The 17,240-nt window shown below is 33.8% G+C and overlaps 2 protein-coding genes across 4 annotated transcripts; one reads left to right on the top strand and one right to left on the bottom strand.

The window, feature by feature from the left end:
- The first annotated feature begins 625 nt into the window (after positions 1-625).
- Positions 626-12,417, top strand: LOC148596954 (uncharacterized). Of its 3 annotated transcripts, XM_088563074.1 has the most exons (9): positions 634-1,129; positions 1,993-2,056; positions 2,662-2,722; positions 3,363-3,443; positions 6,033-6,089; positions 8,975-9,049; positions 9,865-9,924; positions 10,570-10,674; positions 11,555-12,417. In XM_088563074.1, the coding sequence occupies exons 1-9, from the start codon at positions 1,015-1,017 to the stop codon at positions 11,624-11,626; spliced, it is 690 nt and encodes a 229-aa protein (XP_088419200.1). In that variant the 5' UTR covers positions 634-1,014; the 3' UTR covers positions 11,627-12,417. The 3 variants fall into 3 exon arrangements, with proteins under 3 accessions (XP_088419202.1, XP_088419201.1, XP_088419200.1); XM_088563076.1 differs by lacking the exon at positions 10,570-10,674 and having other exon boundaries at positions 626-1,129; XM_088563075.1 differs by lacking the exon at positions 6,033-6,089 and having other exon boundaries at positions 630-1,129.
- Positions 12,418-12,800: 383 nt separating this feature from the next.
- On the bottom strand, positions 12,801-16,571 carry LOC148596953 (uncharacterized). The gene is made up of 4 exons (XM_088563077.1): positions 16,462-16,571; positions 15,890-16,158; positions 14,180-14,393; positions 12,801-12,961 (listed from the first exon to the last, which is right to left on the bottom strand). The coding sequence occupies exons 1-4, from the start codon at positions 16,517-16,519 to the stop codon at positions 12,819-12,821; spliced, it is 684 nt and encodes a 227-aa protein (XP_088419203.1). The 5' UTR covers positions 16,520-16,571; the 3' UTR covers positions 12,801-12,818.
- Between the last annotated feature and the right edge of the window lie 669 nt (positions 16,572-17,240).

Genomic DNA, 17,240 nt, shown 5'->3' with positions numbered 1-17,240 from the left:
GTACCCAGGTGCAATATTTTAGCAAAAAATTGGCCTGTAGAACCCCATGGTTTGTTTTTTTTTATTTCGTGATAAATATTTATTAATTCATCAGTTACATGTATATCTATACTAGCACTAGGGTTACATCGCCGTATTAACAATTCGATGTGTTCATATAAATGATCAATTAGAAGGTTTGTTTTCAGGATGTCTATCAGTGAAAAATAAGTGGTGTCTTATGGCTATTCCAACATTTTAAAATGTCATATTCTGGCTATTCCAATATGGACGAACAATAAATGTTTACACTTAGAGGTGATGCACACTATTTCAAGATCGGGCTGGTGGAAAATGTGTACCCAGGAACAACCTCATAATTTTTTTTTTTTTTTTTTTTGGCATTTTATTTTTTATTTTAATTATTATCATTTTGTGTATTGTAGGTGATTAAGTTTAGTTTCGTTTTTATTCGCTTGATTGGAAAAGCCAATTTGCATCTCTCATCCTCATGAGGAAAAAAAATCATGTGTTGTGGACAAGGATATAAAAACTTAATTTAAGACTTTATGTAATCATATTGAAATTTCCTGTTTATATTTTAATCTTGATTTCGCACGCATTGCACTCGTGTGTTAAGTATTTACATAACTACATGTATACCTCACACATATCAGACATTCGTCACATCATATGACCAGCGATGTCACTTTTTATCTGTTGAAGGTTAAATTATTGATGGATTATAGGAACGTTTACATTTATTTTGTGTATTCAAGTTTCGTTAAAAGAAAACCGTAATTACGGATTGCCATAATTAGCAGGAGTAATAGATTCGTTCCACCAAGCCGTGTTACTAAATCCGAAGTTTTGGATTTTGGACTTTTTCGTGGAATTACTAATTTCTATTTTCTTTGTCAACATTGCCACCCTATGACATCATAAATATAAGAATTTATTTTCAGTTGGATTTAAGCTTTGAGAAAATGCTAGTTGAACGGATCTTATCATTTCTAGACGAAACATAACCGTGTTATGGCAGTTCGTGAATTCGTTGTTACTTTAATTGGGAATGACACTGTTGGAAAAACTTCGATAGTCAACAGGTTAAAATATGGAACGTACCAACCGCATTATATTTATACTCAAGGTACATGCAGGTTTAGATACAAAAACCAAACTGGTCCAACTCTTGTCTATTATCTTTTTAAAAAGGTCCGAATATGGCCCAAAATTGTTAATTATTGTAACATTACTATCAACTTATTTTCTTTTCATCTTCTTTAATTTGAACCCTTTACATACTGAGAAATTAATAAACCCCAAACCTTATAGTCTCCGTTTTTGAGAAAGCTCTGAACGACGAAGGAGATTATTAGAATAAACTCGCTATAATTGTAAACTGTTTCACCATTGCTCGACCCTCTGTCTGACCGTCTGTCCGTCACATACTTTTTGGCATGTGTGCCATAATGTAAGTTTTGATTTTGGGCTTACGGTGAAACTTTTTATGTTTGACGACTCGTACTTTGACCATGTAGCAGTTGTACTGATTAGAAGAGTGGAAGTACCACTAGTGAGAATTAGTAGTACTGAATAGGAGTGGAAGTACCAATAGTGAGAATTAGTAGTACTGATTAGGAGAGTGGAAGTACCACTAGTGAGAATTAGTAGTACTGAATAGGAGAGTGGAAGTACCACTAGTGAGAATTAGTAGTACTGAATAGGAGAGTGGAAGTACCACTAGTGAGAATTAGTAGTACTGATTGGAAGAGTGGAAGTACCAATAGTGAGAAGTAATAGTACTGAATAGGAGTGGAAGTACCAATAGTGAGAATTAGTAGTACTGAATAGGAGAGTGGAAGTACCACTAGTGAGAATTAGTAGTACTGATTAGGAGACTGGAAGTACCACTAGTGATAATTGGGTAGCTACATGTACCTTTTGTTGATACGGATGACCCGGGGAGAAAAGATTTAAATGTTTTTGAATTGATCATGTTGTACTTTTCAGGTGCTGATAAGGTGAAGATTCCTAATTTCCGGGTCGGTTCTGATTTTGTGGATCTGCTTATATTGTAAGTGTCCTTTCTATCTAGATATACATAACATTGTATCTTTTACACTTTGTTATACATGTTAGGGGAGGACCATTTGATTCTGATGGTAGATTAGGTGCTTGAAAAATATCTTTGAGTCAAAATATTGTTTCCGCCACGTTTGCTTTGGATGCTACGCCTCTATCCGTACATGTACCATGTAAAATTTTTATTACATAAATACTTGCGTGAAACTTTACTTCTTGGAAACGTACATTCTTCTATACAGAGAAAGAGACATATATCGCATTTACGAGATAACTTTTTCCTGTTTTAGAAAAATTGCATCTAAGCTGGATTGCACTCCTTAGCATCTCGAGTAAAGATAATTAATAACGATCCTTGATTTGTCTATATTTTTTCATGATTTTGAACTGCACCATCCTTGAGAATTACGTAATTTAAAAATGTATATAGAAAGACGTTTATTCGACTGGCGCACAAGAGCTTGCTTCTACTATCAAATGTGCAGTCGGACTAGTATATAAGCACGAAACTGGACGGTCTTAATATTTGATAGTGCGACCAATGAATTCCTGTGGCTCATAAACCGATCTAAACGGACTGTCTTCCTTACATTACAGTGACACTGGTGGACATCATATACAACGTCACATTATACACAAGTTCATCGATGCTGCTGATGTAAGTACATGTACATGCAGACATAAGGTTTTTAATAAGTATCTGTAGGCTGTTCACTATAGGGCCATACTAAAAAATAATGCTCGTTTCCCAATGTCCGACCCTAGCTCCTGGCTTTGCTAAGTTGGTAGGGATTTTTTTTTTTTCAAAATTCATATAATTTTGTCAAAATCATGATAAAAGAAGTGAAAAATTTAGCTCTGATTTATTTTAATCTTATCAGACAATGGCAATAAATTATTTGGGTATGGCCTATTTTTATGGGTAGATAGGTTAAAGTGAAATAAACTAAATTTTAATTTTGGCCTATATGAACGAAAAACTCACAACGATTTTTATAAGTGTAGCTAAAATCATTTGTACATGTACCCTAAATTTTTATTCCAAGAATGTTATAGAATATATAGGTTTGTACATGTACATGCACAAAATTTCGTGGATTACGGAAGACACACAAGTTCGTGCATTCATGAATTCGTGATTTTGTGGTGTTCAGTATAAACATAAATAAAAATATCCTTTTCGTTGAGAATCAAATTTCGTGGTTTGGTCTACCCACGAAAACCACGAAAATTGGTACCCCACGAACAAAAGAACTTCATCGTATAGCTAGTTCAATGCCATCTTAAATTCTTTTTAGGCAATAATGGTTGTTTATGATGTAGCCAATGAGCGATCATTTAAGAAGTTGCCCGAATGGATCAAAATGGCAAGACGGAAGGTAATAATTCATACTCATTACATCCAAATTTAGATTTTTATCGAACGTTGCTTAAGACCTTTTGTATACATGTGTAGAGTTATCGCACAATTAAAAAATTACAAAATAGGTTTAAATACATTTATTTTATAGTTTGCAGAGGTTTAGGGAGGAAATAAACCGTTTTTGCAGTCATCAAAGATACTAAGAAATAGTCTTTTAACATTATTTTTATTTGTAATTTTCCATTTTTGCATATCAAACCAGGAAGAAAATGATGATAATTATAACTTTCACTACTTTTTTTTTGGCTTTTTATGTTAACAGTAAGTTAAAAACTGATATTAAAAGGGGGAAGATGCACCAAATATTTACTCTCTGTTAAAATATATAGTTATGCCACTAACAAAAAGTAACAAAATAGGTCTATATGTATTCTTTTCAGAGCTTTTCATCTAATTTTGAAGTTTTGGGAATGGAAATAAGTGTTTGCAATTATCAAAGACACTAAGAATTCCTATAGTAAAATAATTCCTCTTTGTCTTGAATATTTTATTGGTAATTTTTCATATTTACATATTCAACCAAGAAAAATTGAAATACAATAAAATGTATTTACAAATTATAACACTTATTTTTGCTTTTTATGTACAAAATTTACTAAGAAACTATTACATTAGAAAGAAATGATGAAAGATGACCTTTTTGTCCTAGTATTAGAAGTTTTGAAACAAATTTTGATTATCACACTAGCAAAAGAACAAAATAGGTCCAAATGCATTCAACTGGCATGTATGTCTTTTCCTCCTATTTTAAGGTTTTCGAAGAAAATGGATTGTTAGTCACACAAGATTTGTGTATTTCATATTTTAAAGATTTGTAGGCTAATTTTGCGTGTTTGATTTCCTCAGGAATGAAAACTTTCACTCACTGCACATGTACATGTATATGTATAATTTTATACATGTAGTACATTATTTGTACTTGTCAATGTTTTCTTTAAATTTTGGAGTATAGATAGTTGTTATTGAAGATTTAAAATTATTGATTAAATTGAGAGTTGCTTAACAAAGAAAAAAAATAAAAATCTGTGCAACCCAACAAAAATAATGAGTGTCCAACAATATCACTACGTGTGTATATGTAAGAGCTCACAATAGGATTAGGTTTCGACAAAATCGAAACTTCTTGAATAGTATTTATTATTCTGGCTCTCGTAGAACAGTTCTCGTAAAGCTGGCTCTGCTGACAGTTCTAGCGGTAAAGTAAAACTTCACGTTGAACCTGCTCTTCTGACAGTTCTAGCGGTAGAACAGTTCTCTTAGAGCCGGCTCCATGGACAGTTATAGAAGAGCTGGTTCTCGTCGAACAGTACTTGTAAAGCTGGCTCTGCTGACAGTTCAAGCGGTAGAACTGTTCACGTAAAACCGGCTCTCTTAGAACTATTCTTGTAAAGTTGGCTCTACCAACAGTTCTAGCGGTAGAACAGTTTTCAAAGAGCCGGCTCTTCTGACAGATGTGGAAGAGCTGGCTCTCATAGAACAGTTCTCTACGAGAACAGAATTGGAGGCGGCTCTGATAGAACTGTTAGGTGAGTTGGCTCAAAAACTGTTCTATGACACTTTTAGAACTGTCTTTGGCTGGCTTGTCTGTCAGTTTGGCTGAGAGGGTAGAACTGGTCTCATCTGTACGGTATTCTCTTTATACACTACAAAGTTGCATTTACATAAAATAGGCGATGAAGTACATGTAAAAATACTGCACCTTGTAATAAATGCAAGATTGTATACATGTAACTAATAAGAATCAATGCATTGTATTTATGTCATGTGTAACTTTTGATATAATATCAATAACATGTCTCTGATTTGATCACTGACATTCTATAGGTCAATCTTTAGGACGCACTACAGATGATTTGTCGTAACGGTTAGTTGCAGGATAGTCAATGAGCATGCCTAACAGATACTTTCGCGTTAAGGCAGTGTCCTCCCCCAATGTATTAGAACATACCACTCCATTAGCTGTAAAAATATATCTTCTGCACAGGAGATTTGGCTTGGGTAGAACTAAAGACCGTTTCTCGGGGAAATAAAAAAATAAGCATGTTAATCGACTACTTAGCACAAGAGGGTACATGTATGTTCCTTTAATAACGTCATGATTTATAGTGTCGCTTAACACATTAGGTATAAGTGTTTGTAAAATTCAGGAACATATATGTCCAAAATGCCACCGATCTGACAATGTAATATCACTTAAGGATACTTTCTCCATTTGAAAAGACCATTATTTGATCTCTTCATCATTGGCTTTGCGCAAGACTTTTCAGTAGAATCTTCGAAATGAGATTTTTGACAGCCTTATCTGCCCTTAAAATGTTCATTTTCAGTGCATTTCAATGAAATTGTAACTCAATGGTCCAGCATGATATGGAAATTCTTGTCTGTTTTCCTTGATTCTGATTGTGCAAATAGTCAATGTTCACTGTCAAAATGAAGGGTTTTTTATACCCTGTTCACCGACTGCCTGTATCTTACAAAGACTGACACTTAAAAAGATGAAACAGAAATTTGCTATCAATTGATAGAAAGATTATATTTTATTCAGTCAATTACAGACGTAAATGAAAATCCTGAAGAATCCTATCTCAAAGCTTACAATGGGGTAAGTAAGAACGAATTTTTAATGGTTTGAACTAGAACTGCCAGTGAGCTAAATAAATGATTTACCTCCCCCCTTTTCCCCTGGCTTACAAAACCAGTACAGTGTATTTCCATCCAGAAAATCCGGTAAAATTACTATGCTTCATATGATGGCCGTTCTTCCATTTAATCCATATGAAGAGAACAATTATTTACAAGTTTTAGAACACGTAAAGGTCTCACTAACCACTTCTAACGTTTCCATTACTTTACATGTTAAAAAAGTAATTTTCAAAGTCTCACTGTGACAAATGACATCTTAAAGCTGCATACCGTTGCGAAGCTTGGAAAATAAGGCTTCCAAAATCATTATGCTAATGGTACGATCATAGTAGAAATTCTTCACAAAATTTACTTGAATAAATAATACTGAAAATCCACATTTTTACCTGTTCTGCTAACTGACAGCATGGAGGCAAATTACTCACACATGTAAACAATATTCATATACTTTTGTAGTTAATTACATATATGATCTTAAAGTACACATTCTCAGCTTTATTTTGACTACTTTTAATCATAATACACACAAATAATGCACTTACAATGCATATGTCTAGGTTCAGTGTGTTTTTAGTACTACATAGGGGGGTGGCCATTTGACCCGGAAGTGGTTAGTGAGACCAAACTTCTAAAATTGAATTATCCCCCTTTAAATGCATACGGAAAATCCTACATGTACATGTATCATTCTTTATGGCATTAACATTTGATGTCCCAACCTTCATATACATGTTTATTTACATAGTAATTGAAAACTTTTTAGGAGCTGAATATACACCCAGGAATAAGCAATTAAGTAGCACTCCAGCTAAGAATCTTGCAAAATGTGATTCAAGGGTGAAAAAACCTACATATTTTGTTTTGATATTTTGTTTGAAAAGCCAATATGATAGTAAACAGAAAGTGACATTCAGTTTTCATGCAACTCGTGTTCTTAGGAGATAAAAAATATAAAGAATGCACTGTAGATTTCAAAATTAAGGGATAACTCTGTAAATGACACTGAAATGCAACAGAATCTATTGAATTTTCAATGTGAATTATCTCCTAAGAGCAGACATATTTGAATGAATAGTTAAACATTTCATCATATAGACCTATAAAGCAACGTGATAAAAAAATTAAAAATATGTAGCCTTTTTTAGGTGCATTTTTTCAGATTTTGCATGATTCTTACTAAGACTACTACTTAACTATTAGGGATTCACTTCTCGCAAATTTGTTTAACTGGTTACATTGACATATGACTAAAGCTACCTAAAATCAAAATATGTCTCTCATTGAAAAGCACTATAATATAAGGTATTGTTTATAAACGGTACATTTTATATGTAATTCTTCGGAATAGGAGTAGCCTAGACCATATCCTGCGTAACGCACGTACGATTGCACGTGTGGCTATGCTATATTGCTTGATATTTATAATTTAGAAATGAACTGGCTGTGCTTAGTTTTTTTTTTTTTTAAATAGGAAAGTCACAAGCACTTCCGGATGACTTAAGCATTTAGACATTTCCGTTTCGTCATATCTGCTCAGGTGATATCATTAGTATCCTTTATTCAGGTTATACATGGGGTACAATTAGATAAACCATTATTAGTATAATGATAAATCCATTGTTTTGTATCTTTATATAGTTCATGGTTAACCCATTCATACATGTACATGTTCATAGGTAAATAATAGCTCTCATAGAATTGTGTGAACATAAGACATTCACCTGATTTCAGGGCCGGATCCAGACACTTTGAAAAGGAGGGTGCCAGCCGAGGTTCCTCGAAAAAAAGAGTGCTAGCACATTTTATGCTATTTTGTTGACATATTTTCCAATAAAAAGGGGGTGATACATCTTAAACACTCTCTCTGGATCCGCCACTGGATTTAAATATATAATTTATAATATTTTTGTTTGAAAATATCTATTTAATCAATTCACATGGATTTGATTTTAAAAAATCCTCTGCATGTCATGTTTGGGTAGACTGTGGTAATGAACTTGATTAACACTCTAGTAGGTATTTTTGTCGTATGACAACGTAAATAGTAAATCAAATTTGCGAGGAATAAGTTCCAACTAATTTAATGCTTACCCCCAGGGAGTACATATGTATGTACGGTCATGTAGAATCGTCAGCCTGTTCTTCGTTGTACCCTGTGAGCGTACATATGCATAGCTCCTCATAAATCTTGCATTGTTTTGTCATATATAACTATCATAAATTCATAATCAATATGAACATTTTTGAACAAGATTGAAGTCATCACTACAGAAGTTTTATGGTCGTCATCACGAACTCGTGGTTCGTTTTTGTGTATCCATCAGCACCATGAAAACTGATTTATACAACGGGTCATAGTTTTCCTTTCCTCGTTTGTCTACCCCGGACTTGACTTTTTATGAGCAACTCGACGGGTGTTTCTAGGAAAGCAGAGGATGTTTCGCCTACCGGTGCACCTGGTCCTTGCTCCCAGTTTTTAGTGGAGTCCAAGTTGCTCATTTACTTTTGTTACTTTGTATGTATACTTTATGTTCTTTGTTGTGTATGTCTGTTTTCCATGTCTGGTCTTTGTCCTTGGATTACATTCTTTTTTCTTTTCATTACCGCTACAACCTTGGTTCCCTTGATTACTCTTTCATTAGATGAGTGACAACTGGGTTGTTTATAACAGGAACTTTGCATAACCTGGCCTGGTACCGTTAATTGGTACGCGGGTCAGATAATCCCTTAACAAATACAAGTATGCTATATGTATTTCCATAGGATAATGTAAAGTTTGAATTGTTTGGCTATTTTTAAGGGAAAATAAGATAGTATTCCCCACTGGTGTTTCTATCTTTCCAGGATGATGACCAGTTACTGATGTTGGTTGGGAACAAGACTGATCTTACTGCAGTTGATATACGATGGTTGAACCAGGTATAATCTCTTTCGCAAGTGTGTTCGGCACAACTTTTTGGCAATGGGTTGCCAACCGGGTCGGATTCACACACTTTGAAATGGGGGTGCCAGCCGGGGTTCCTCAGAAAAAGGGGTGCTGACACATCATTTGCATTTTTAATCAATTCTTCACATGAAAACAACAAATGACAAATTTCCGAATAAAAAAAGGGATACTAACCCCATTCACCCCGGATCCACCACTTGCAATGACTTTATCGTATGTGAAAGAATTACTCCGCGTTGTTAACTACAATCTGTTTGTTTTATCTTAATATGAAATGTTATAATTATATAGATTGCAGTGTTTTATCGAATGTTCCAAGTGTAAAAAATTTTGATAATTCACACTGTGAATTAAATTCGTTAATTTTACTCTCGGGCTTTTCTCCCGCCAAAATGTCACAATATAGATATCATTTCGCCAATCACAGAATTTAAAATTAATTTGAAAATATCGATAAATTATGAAGAAAATCTATAATGAATAAGATAATCAGTACTTTATCTTGAATAACCAAAATATGACCACCCGTGCCAAGAACGCTTGAGGATTTACCTCGTGCGCGGAACAAGTTCCGCACACTCGTTAAATCTAGGCGTTCTTCGGCATTCGTGATACTATTTTGGTTATTGACTCTTTCCAATTAATTATCCTATTATTCATCCGACATTTTTTTCATATTTCTTGTGTTTGTTTGTTTGTTTGTTTTTTGCTTTGTTTGTTTTTTGTTTTTTGTTTTGTAGTGGTGTTCCGATAAAATTAAGTGATCTGTTTAATTTCATCATTGTAGAATGACGGAGTAACCTCCAAAGAAAGGGGCAAAATAGTCAAACAACATCAGCTCGAAAAGGTATTTTTATATATATGCACTAGTAACTCTTGTAAACATTTTTTTTTAAATATTTTGTCATATTATTGTCGTAAATAGCTCGCGATCCTAAATATATTATGAAAACTAAAATCAAGATTGAAAATACAAACGTAATCATGGTCATTCCTGGATGAAAGCAAATAGTATAGTAAATCCAGTTTTTAAGTAGTAGTCTTTGTAAGAATCATACCAATTCCGGAATACAAATGTGTGATACATGTACACCCCAAAAAAGGTGACACATTTTTTATTAAGTTGCTTTGTATGTTTATATGATGAAATGCATATATTCATTCCAATGTGTGCTTTTAGGAGATAATACAACAGTTTCCATTGTATATTAGTGTCATTTACAGAGTTATCTCCTTTAATTTTGAGTATTACATGGCATTCTCTATAACTGATGTATCTTTTGAACAAAGATTCAGTGATGAACCACGTGTATTTTTCTGTTTATTTAAGCATTTTAAACAAAATATCAAAATAAAATTTATGTAGGCTTTCCGTGAATTACATTTCTCATGATTTTTAGCTGGAGTGCTACTTAAATCTCCTGGTAAATTCTTTTTTTTTCTTTTGGACTCTATGAGCTGCATACGAAATTTGTAATTCTTTTTATATCAGATAGCAAAAGGGAACAGGATTAGCCTGTACAGCGAAGTGAGTGCTAAAGCGGATATTAACATAGATCTGACTTTTCAGTTATTAGTGGAAAAACTAATAAAAAAGGTGTGTATAAAAAGTGCGATCGAAACTGTGAACGAAGGAAGTCTGGAGACAAAACAAGGATGAATGAGCGTATTGCATAGCATTACTAAGTCCCCTTCTGGAAGAAATTTATGTAGTTGAGAATGTAAGCTTCAAAATTCGAGCTTGATCTGCAACTTCTCAATTTAAACGATGCATTAAATATCAAAACATATCTGCAAGCATGACGGAAAAGTGCAAAAAAAAAAGTTTTTGCACACATTTTCCAAGTCCATGGTTTATTACTCGAAAAAAAACACGCACCAGGGCACAGTTCAAACTTGATCTGTATCTTATCGTGATTAAACAACGGACCAAATATTGGATGTTTATCAGCAAGCATGGCAACAGAAAAGCAAATTATCAATTGTATATCTGCAAGCATGATGAAAAAAGTGCGAAAAATTATTTACCGGACTGACAGACAGATAGACAGAATTCAAACCTAAAGACCAAAAGTCGCCGATGGGGCACTAAAACACAAAATGGACAACAAATCACCACAAAGTAACTAAAATGTACACACAAGTAACGATTAACACGACCTCTGCTGAAAACTGGAAATGCATTAATAAAGAGATCCGAGACTATGAAGTGTTTTTGCTTCTCTCAATGCACCCGTCGTGCTGCTTATTAATCATCTGAGAGATTATTTATCCAGATGAAATGGATGTCATTTTCTGCCAATAAATAAGCCAAAGTTTTTGTACGGTCGAAGTTATGAAAATAAGGACATATTTATCTTCACATTAATGTGGTAACTTTCTCCCAATATTCTTTTGAAAACGATTTTGAACACAAATGGCCAAATGTAGAATGCTTTACATTGTATTATCAATGTATTTGTTTGTTTGTTTTTCAGAAAGGACTAACGGGTCAACTTTCAGAGCCAACTCGACGCAGAAAACGTTTTTCATTTTGTACATTATTGTGATATTGGAAACAGTTTGAAGAGATTTAGAGGCAAAAAGATCACGTGGCATTTCAATTTTCGTAAATAATGACAAAATAATTATGTTTTGTTGAATCATGAACAGAATAATCGTAATTCCAGTTTTTTCGTATAACTACCATGGCATGAATGAGATGGTATAAAAATTCTGTGTGTGTTTTTTTCTTTAATGTTCAACAAATGAACTTTGAATTCAATGATCGAGATGCAGTCGTGCATATGTACAATTGCGCACATTAGTTTCTCTTGGTTTAACTTAGGCACCAACCGTTTTATTAGCGAGGGAAGCCTTTGAACTTTTTGAAAAAAAAATAGAAATGTTCATTTTTTTTACAAAAAGGATTTATTTACTCATGCATTGAAGAGAAAGAAATAAAATGGAAAAAAATATAAGACTATACTTCCTTACTACTTACCAAGGCAGATTTTCAAATAAAAATATTGATTTCGGTTGCAGCTGAAATGTAAATGAAAATTTTGCGCTTGCGCGAAAAGAAATTTCTTATCTGATATGAAATTCCAGCCATTCCCCATCCTTTCAGGATAAAAATAGACGGTGCTTAACATTTGCAGGAAGGATACTCGATAGGACTGAGATTATGCTTATTAGTGTGGTTTTTTTTGGGTTTTTTTCGTTTTTTTATATGTTGTTTTTTTTTATTGTGTTTCTCTTCCTTCTGTATTGAAGAAGTAATACTAGATTGTATAAGTTTCCAGTTTCTAAATAATTGTAGTTGATGAAATCTTAGAAGAATTACATGTAGAAAAATGGACTTGCTTATTTTATTCTGCGTTCTACTCCCATTTTAACTACATCAATTTCTCATTTTTTAACATCCAACACCGTAGAATATTAACTTCGTGTACAATGTATGCTGCTTAAGGTTTGCGGTTGTTTTTTTTTTCTTCTTTAAATTAAAACAGCTACTTGACGCTAAGTCGCAAATTGGAGGTAAAACTCAAAATCCACTACACATCAATATGAAACACCTAGCTATTCTCCAAACCAAGACATATTTTTTTTCTATTTTTAAATATTTTGATTGTTTTTTTTTGTTTTTTTTTCTTGTGTTATTTTTTTTTTTTGGGGGGGGGGGTGGAGGGGGGATGTGAGTAGCTTCGATGGTCATTCCATGGGGGAAAGAATGCTATCATATCTATATAGTGAGTTTTATTATCTTTGAAGAATCGGTATATCGTCAAGATTCTGGCCAAACCCTTTACAAGTTTCGCTGATAGTGTCTCTTATTTGGTTATACGTATCATAATCTAAAGTCATCCCCATCATAGCAAACAAAGCCTTCATTCGCTGGTATCCTGAAAATAAAAAAAAAACTTTATGACGTACACAGATTAAGGAGGTAGACTTTTGGTAAGGGACACGACTCTTACAAATCATTGGTACATTTGTACTCAGCATTTTAGATTACAGACCATCAATCGAATCATCAATTTGGAACGTACGGGAAAAAGTCCTACGCCAAGGTACAAAATAGTCCCTTTGGCATGCCATTATAAAACGAAGTTGACAATATTTTTAAATGAATTAACTTTTTTTTCCAAAAGAGAATTTTATTCTGATAATTTTGAGCCCAAAGTATGCTGCCTCAAACTTAAATAAAATAATTTGGTAGAACTATAAATAAAGATGGTCTAAATAAAGAATTTTTGTATTCTCCAGGCTATTCTTCGGGTAGATGAGTTCCGAGTGTCAGTGCTGTACTGCAAGGTTGTAAACCATTTGTGAAATGTTGAGTGACATAGCAGTACATGTTTATGTTTCAGGTGATATATAGTTTTGGTTAGGTTAAACTTAAGGTAAGCTATTGCGGATCCCCTGAAAATGAGCAAATTAACATAGAGAGTAATGGGAATCTGAATTAGTAGTTTGTATCCTTTACATTAATCTCATGTAAGTAACAAAGTAACTTGGACTGATTTCATTCTATTCAAATAAAAGCTTGATTGGCTTTGGTGAACTTGAATGTGATACAAACTTCACTGATTTCAAGAGTTATGTCCTTTATCCTAGGTCTACCCCCCTTAAACTACAAATCTCACAATTGCAGTACTTGTGTACATGACATTTCAAAAATGCGCTAAACTGGTTTTCAGTTGGTTGAGTTTTGTTTAGTACGTGTAACAGACATCCGATTAGGAACAGTTAATTGTGTTTGATGCGACCATATAATAAGTTTGATTAATAATGGTTTCATGCATACTACAGATCGTTTTCTATAATGGCCATCACGAGTTTTTGCAAAATTTATCTGAAATAACTGCATCTGTATTACATAAGTAGATGTACTTGTATATTTACAAATCCCTTCTGTGGGGTAGAGTAATGTATATTTATTTCAAACGGGCAAAACTTACAGTATGGCTTTCGTTACGTATAAAAGTGACAGCTTAAACAATTTTGATTATTTCGCGTAAAATGTGGACAAAATGAACAAATCATAGCCTAGAGCAACTATTATTTTGTGGATCGTGAGGTCCCCCTTTTTTCTTTAATTTTAATCACATAGGAAATACCTTTATCCTCTCTGATACATCCACACTTTCTACAGCATTTACCGATACATGTCTCTCCACACAGGTAACAGATTCCGACTTTCACCGCTGTACAGAAGCCTTGACACCACGTGTAACAACAGAATCCCCCAAAACACAATAAGACGAAGCCAAAAAATACTTTAGTCGCCACTGCTTTCCAATGCATCGTCACATATTTGATCATTGCATCTTCCTATAAGTATATGAGAAAGCTACATGTATTTTCAAACAAAATATTTCAATGACGAATCCAGAGGTGGGATCTAAAGGTCCAGAAGTGGATCTGGGGCTTGGAACCTCCCTGTTGTTGGTAAGTGCAAAGTTTGGGCAAAATTTAAAAAAAAATATAGCCTGGAATCTTCTTTCCTGTAAACTCACCCTTTTTCAAAATATCTGCTTAGACCTTTCCCTGAAAATCATTATATATGTATATGAAATGCATTAGAAAGTAAATGAATAGCTGAGCTAAAGCAAAGCACGTCATGCGGTCGTCTCTTATGATTCTGAAAGGAAAAATCAGAGAACAATGGAATACCAATGGTAGTTTATGACCGTCAAGTCATATGTTCTACCATTAAACACAGGGTCCAGAGACCGATGCTAAAATGTATGAAAAGATGAAGTCCATCTTAAATTCAAAATCAAACAAAATCAACAAATGCAACAAAAAGAGGGGGTACCAACCCCAAACATCAGTATCATATCCTTGACCCGCGCTAATTGCCTTTGGAACGTTTTTTTAATAACGTTTCCCACAATTTGGTAGGGAGATATGTTTTATTTTTTACCTGTCTGTCCGTTTTATTTATGTAAGTGCATGCAACGCCTCGGAAACTACTGCACTGAATTGTAAAAATCTTAGTAGGCGTGGTATGTTATTGTGTTTATTACCAGGAATGAATCCACTGAATTCTGTGGGTGTAATACCTCTTTGAACTTTAGAATGGAGAAGATAAATCTCCTTAAAGTACTTGTTATATGTAGCTCATGTATTTTGTAGTTTTCATTTAAACAATGTATTTCGGACATGCCCTTGTTTTATGGTATTGCATACTTGACTTTTTGCTTGCAAGTGATAATGCAAGACAGACGTCAGCTGTTTACATTCGAGATAAAAGTGTTTTTTTAGCAAAATTATCATAGTGAATACCAATTGTTCAAATATACCTAGGTATTTGCTTAAATTTGCTCACTTTTAAAAGGGGACATCCAAAACCAGATACATACAAAAAAATGTTTAAACATCACTCGACCAAATTAAATTTATACCAAAATATTTTTGTTTTAAATCGTGATGAAGAGAAACTAATTCTTCAAATGTCTACAGAGAAATGTAAGAAAACAATTATGTCAGCTTGGTGCATGCAATACCAAGTTTTGTGGAACACTGAAAGGGAATATCAACCTCGGCAATACGCCTCGGTCAACATCTCTTTAAAGTGTTCCATAAAACATGATATCGCATGCACTGAGCAGTCTTAATTGCGTATTATCACATGCACAGAGCTGCCATTATTGGTAATGCTATCAATGAATACGTACCCTACCCGTTAATGACTTTGTATGTTATTCAACCATGAAACAGGAAGACAACTTGTTTTCATAATTTCAACAATGAATTTCAACCGAAGTCAACAATTTGAGGTGTTGCAAAATAAAAGATGTAAAGTATGGTTGTTCGAATCTTACACTTTCCCCTTCATAATCAAATTCTTCAAGATCATAGTCCCATTCTGCCGTGTCTTCGTATGCATATCGTCGCTTCCTCTTCTTCTCGGTTATCGTTGATTCGGTTGACGGACGATCGATACTTGTATCATTTTCCATAGAATACAAAACAGTTACATAGCCTTTCAAGTCGTTGATCTCTTCTTCGTAGTTTTTCAGTTTTTGAACAACATTTTCAGTTTTTGGTGTAGACGACTGGTCATAGAATCGTCGGAGAGGCTTTCCCGAAACTATTAAAAACAATATGATGATACTATTTATGTAAACATTTTGCATATCAAAGGGATATCAGTCATAGACCTCGTAACGAAAATTTCATTTTTTTTAAATGTAAGGGGAGTAACAATTTACACTAAATGCCTTCATTGAACGGTAGGACAATTCCCATATTCATTCTGAGGCTGCTTTCGACTGACCCATGAAATAACAAATTTACATATTCATTGATGTTAGTGCCACGTACACTACAAACTCTAAACATAATTAAGAAAAAGTAAAGTATCCCCAGCATCATTATGTTGTGATTGACATACCTAATATTCCGGAGGTTATCACAAGTAAGAAGATGAAGTGAATGATATAGTTGATCATACCATCGTCGTTCTGGTTTTCTGCCGTCGCCACTGTTTGACATGTTGACGGAAGTCGCTCGAAATCTATGACGTCAAGTTTTAACGGGAATCTACGGATACGCAAATTGAGCGTCAACTATTCTTCGAAGATAATGAATACAAAAAAGGGCTTGAGCTATAATTTGGATTTAAATGAGTCGCGGACGGAAAATAGGCACGTGTTCATTTTTAAGTGTAATATTTACTGTTTTGAACACTCGGATAAGGATGAAATCTTTTGTGAAAGATGTATCTAATATTTTCGCCTGTGACTGAAAAAGAATATCGCGTATATTATAGTAAAAACGTTGAATTGTGTGGCAGGGAGGTTTACCTGCGTTGTAGTATGTTGTTACATTCAGATGGTCAGGGTGTTTTCTTAACTGGTTATCATTTCTTGAACGCGTAAAAGGGTGGATCACCAGCAGCCATGAAATGTTAAAAATATTGAGATTTATCGGCGCAAAACATTATTTTATCATTGCTTTACCACAGGCTGGCCATTTATCATGTTTACATGTAAATGGCCAATCCGTGTTAAAACAGTGATAAAATGGAGTTTCCGCGATCTACTTCTTAATTTTACCATTCCAGATTTTATTTCTAAAAATCATTTCAAATAATTTAAATATATGTATTTGTTACATCATTTCAAACACTATAATTACATGTAATATATATGTAAGATTTTGCTTGATGGC

This window comes from Perna viridis, chromosome 15 (genome assembly GCF_037379345.1).
Source record: "Perna viridis isolate PV_CMFRI_1.1 ecotype Kerala chromosome 15, ASM3737934v1, whole genome shotgun sequence".
NCBI lineage: Eukaryota > Metazoa > Mollusca > Bivalvia > Mytilida > Mytilidae > Perna > Perna viridis.
The sequence above is the reverse complement of the archived record's forward strand: the minus strand, read 5'-3'. Positions and strand labels throughout refer to the sequence as shown.

What these genes read in the sequence shown, in the direction of transcription:
- LOC148596954 (XM_088563074.1), top strand. Translation starts at nt 1,015, where the DNA reads ATGGCAGTTCGTGAATTCGTTGTTACTTTAATTGGGAATGACACTGTT. An exon ending in AGTTCATCGATGCTGCTGAT is followed by an intron (nt 2,723 to 3,362) that starts GTAAGTACATGT and finishes AATTCTTTTTAG; the next exon opens with GCAATAATGGTTGTTTATGA. An exon ending in TCAAAATGGCAAGACGGAAG is followed by an intron (nt 3,444 to 6,032) that starts GTAATAATTCAT and finishes TATTTTATTCAG; the next exon opens with TCAATTACAGACGTAAATGA.
- LOC148596953 (XM_088563077.1), bottom strand. Translation starts at nt 16,519, where the DNA reads ATGATCAACTATATCATTCACTTCATCTTCTTACTTGTGATAACCTCC. An exon ending in GATAACCTCCGGAATATTAG is followed by an intron (nt 16,159 to 16,461) that starts GTATGTCAATCA and finishes TGTTTTTAATAG; the next exon opens with TTTCGGGAAAGCCTCTCCGA. An exon ending in ATGTATCAGAGAGGATAAAG is followed by an intron (nt 12,962 to 14,179) that starts GTATTTCCTATG and finishes TTTTATTTTCAG; the next exon opens with GATACCAGCGAATGAAGGCT.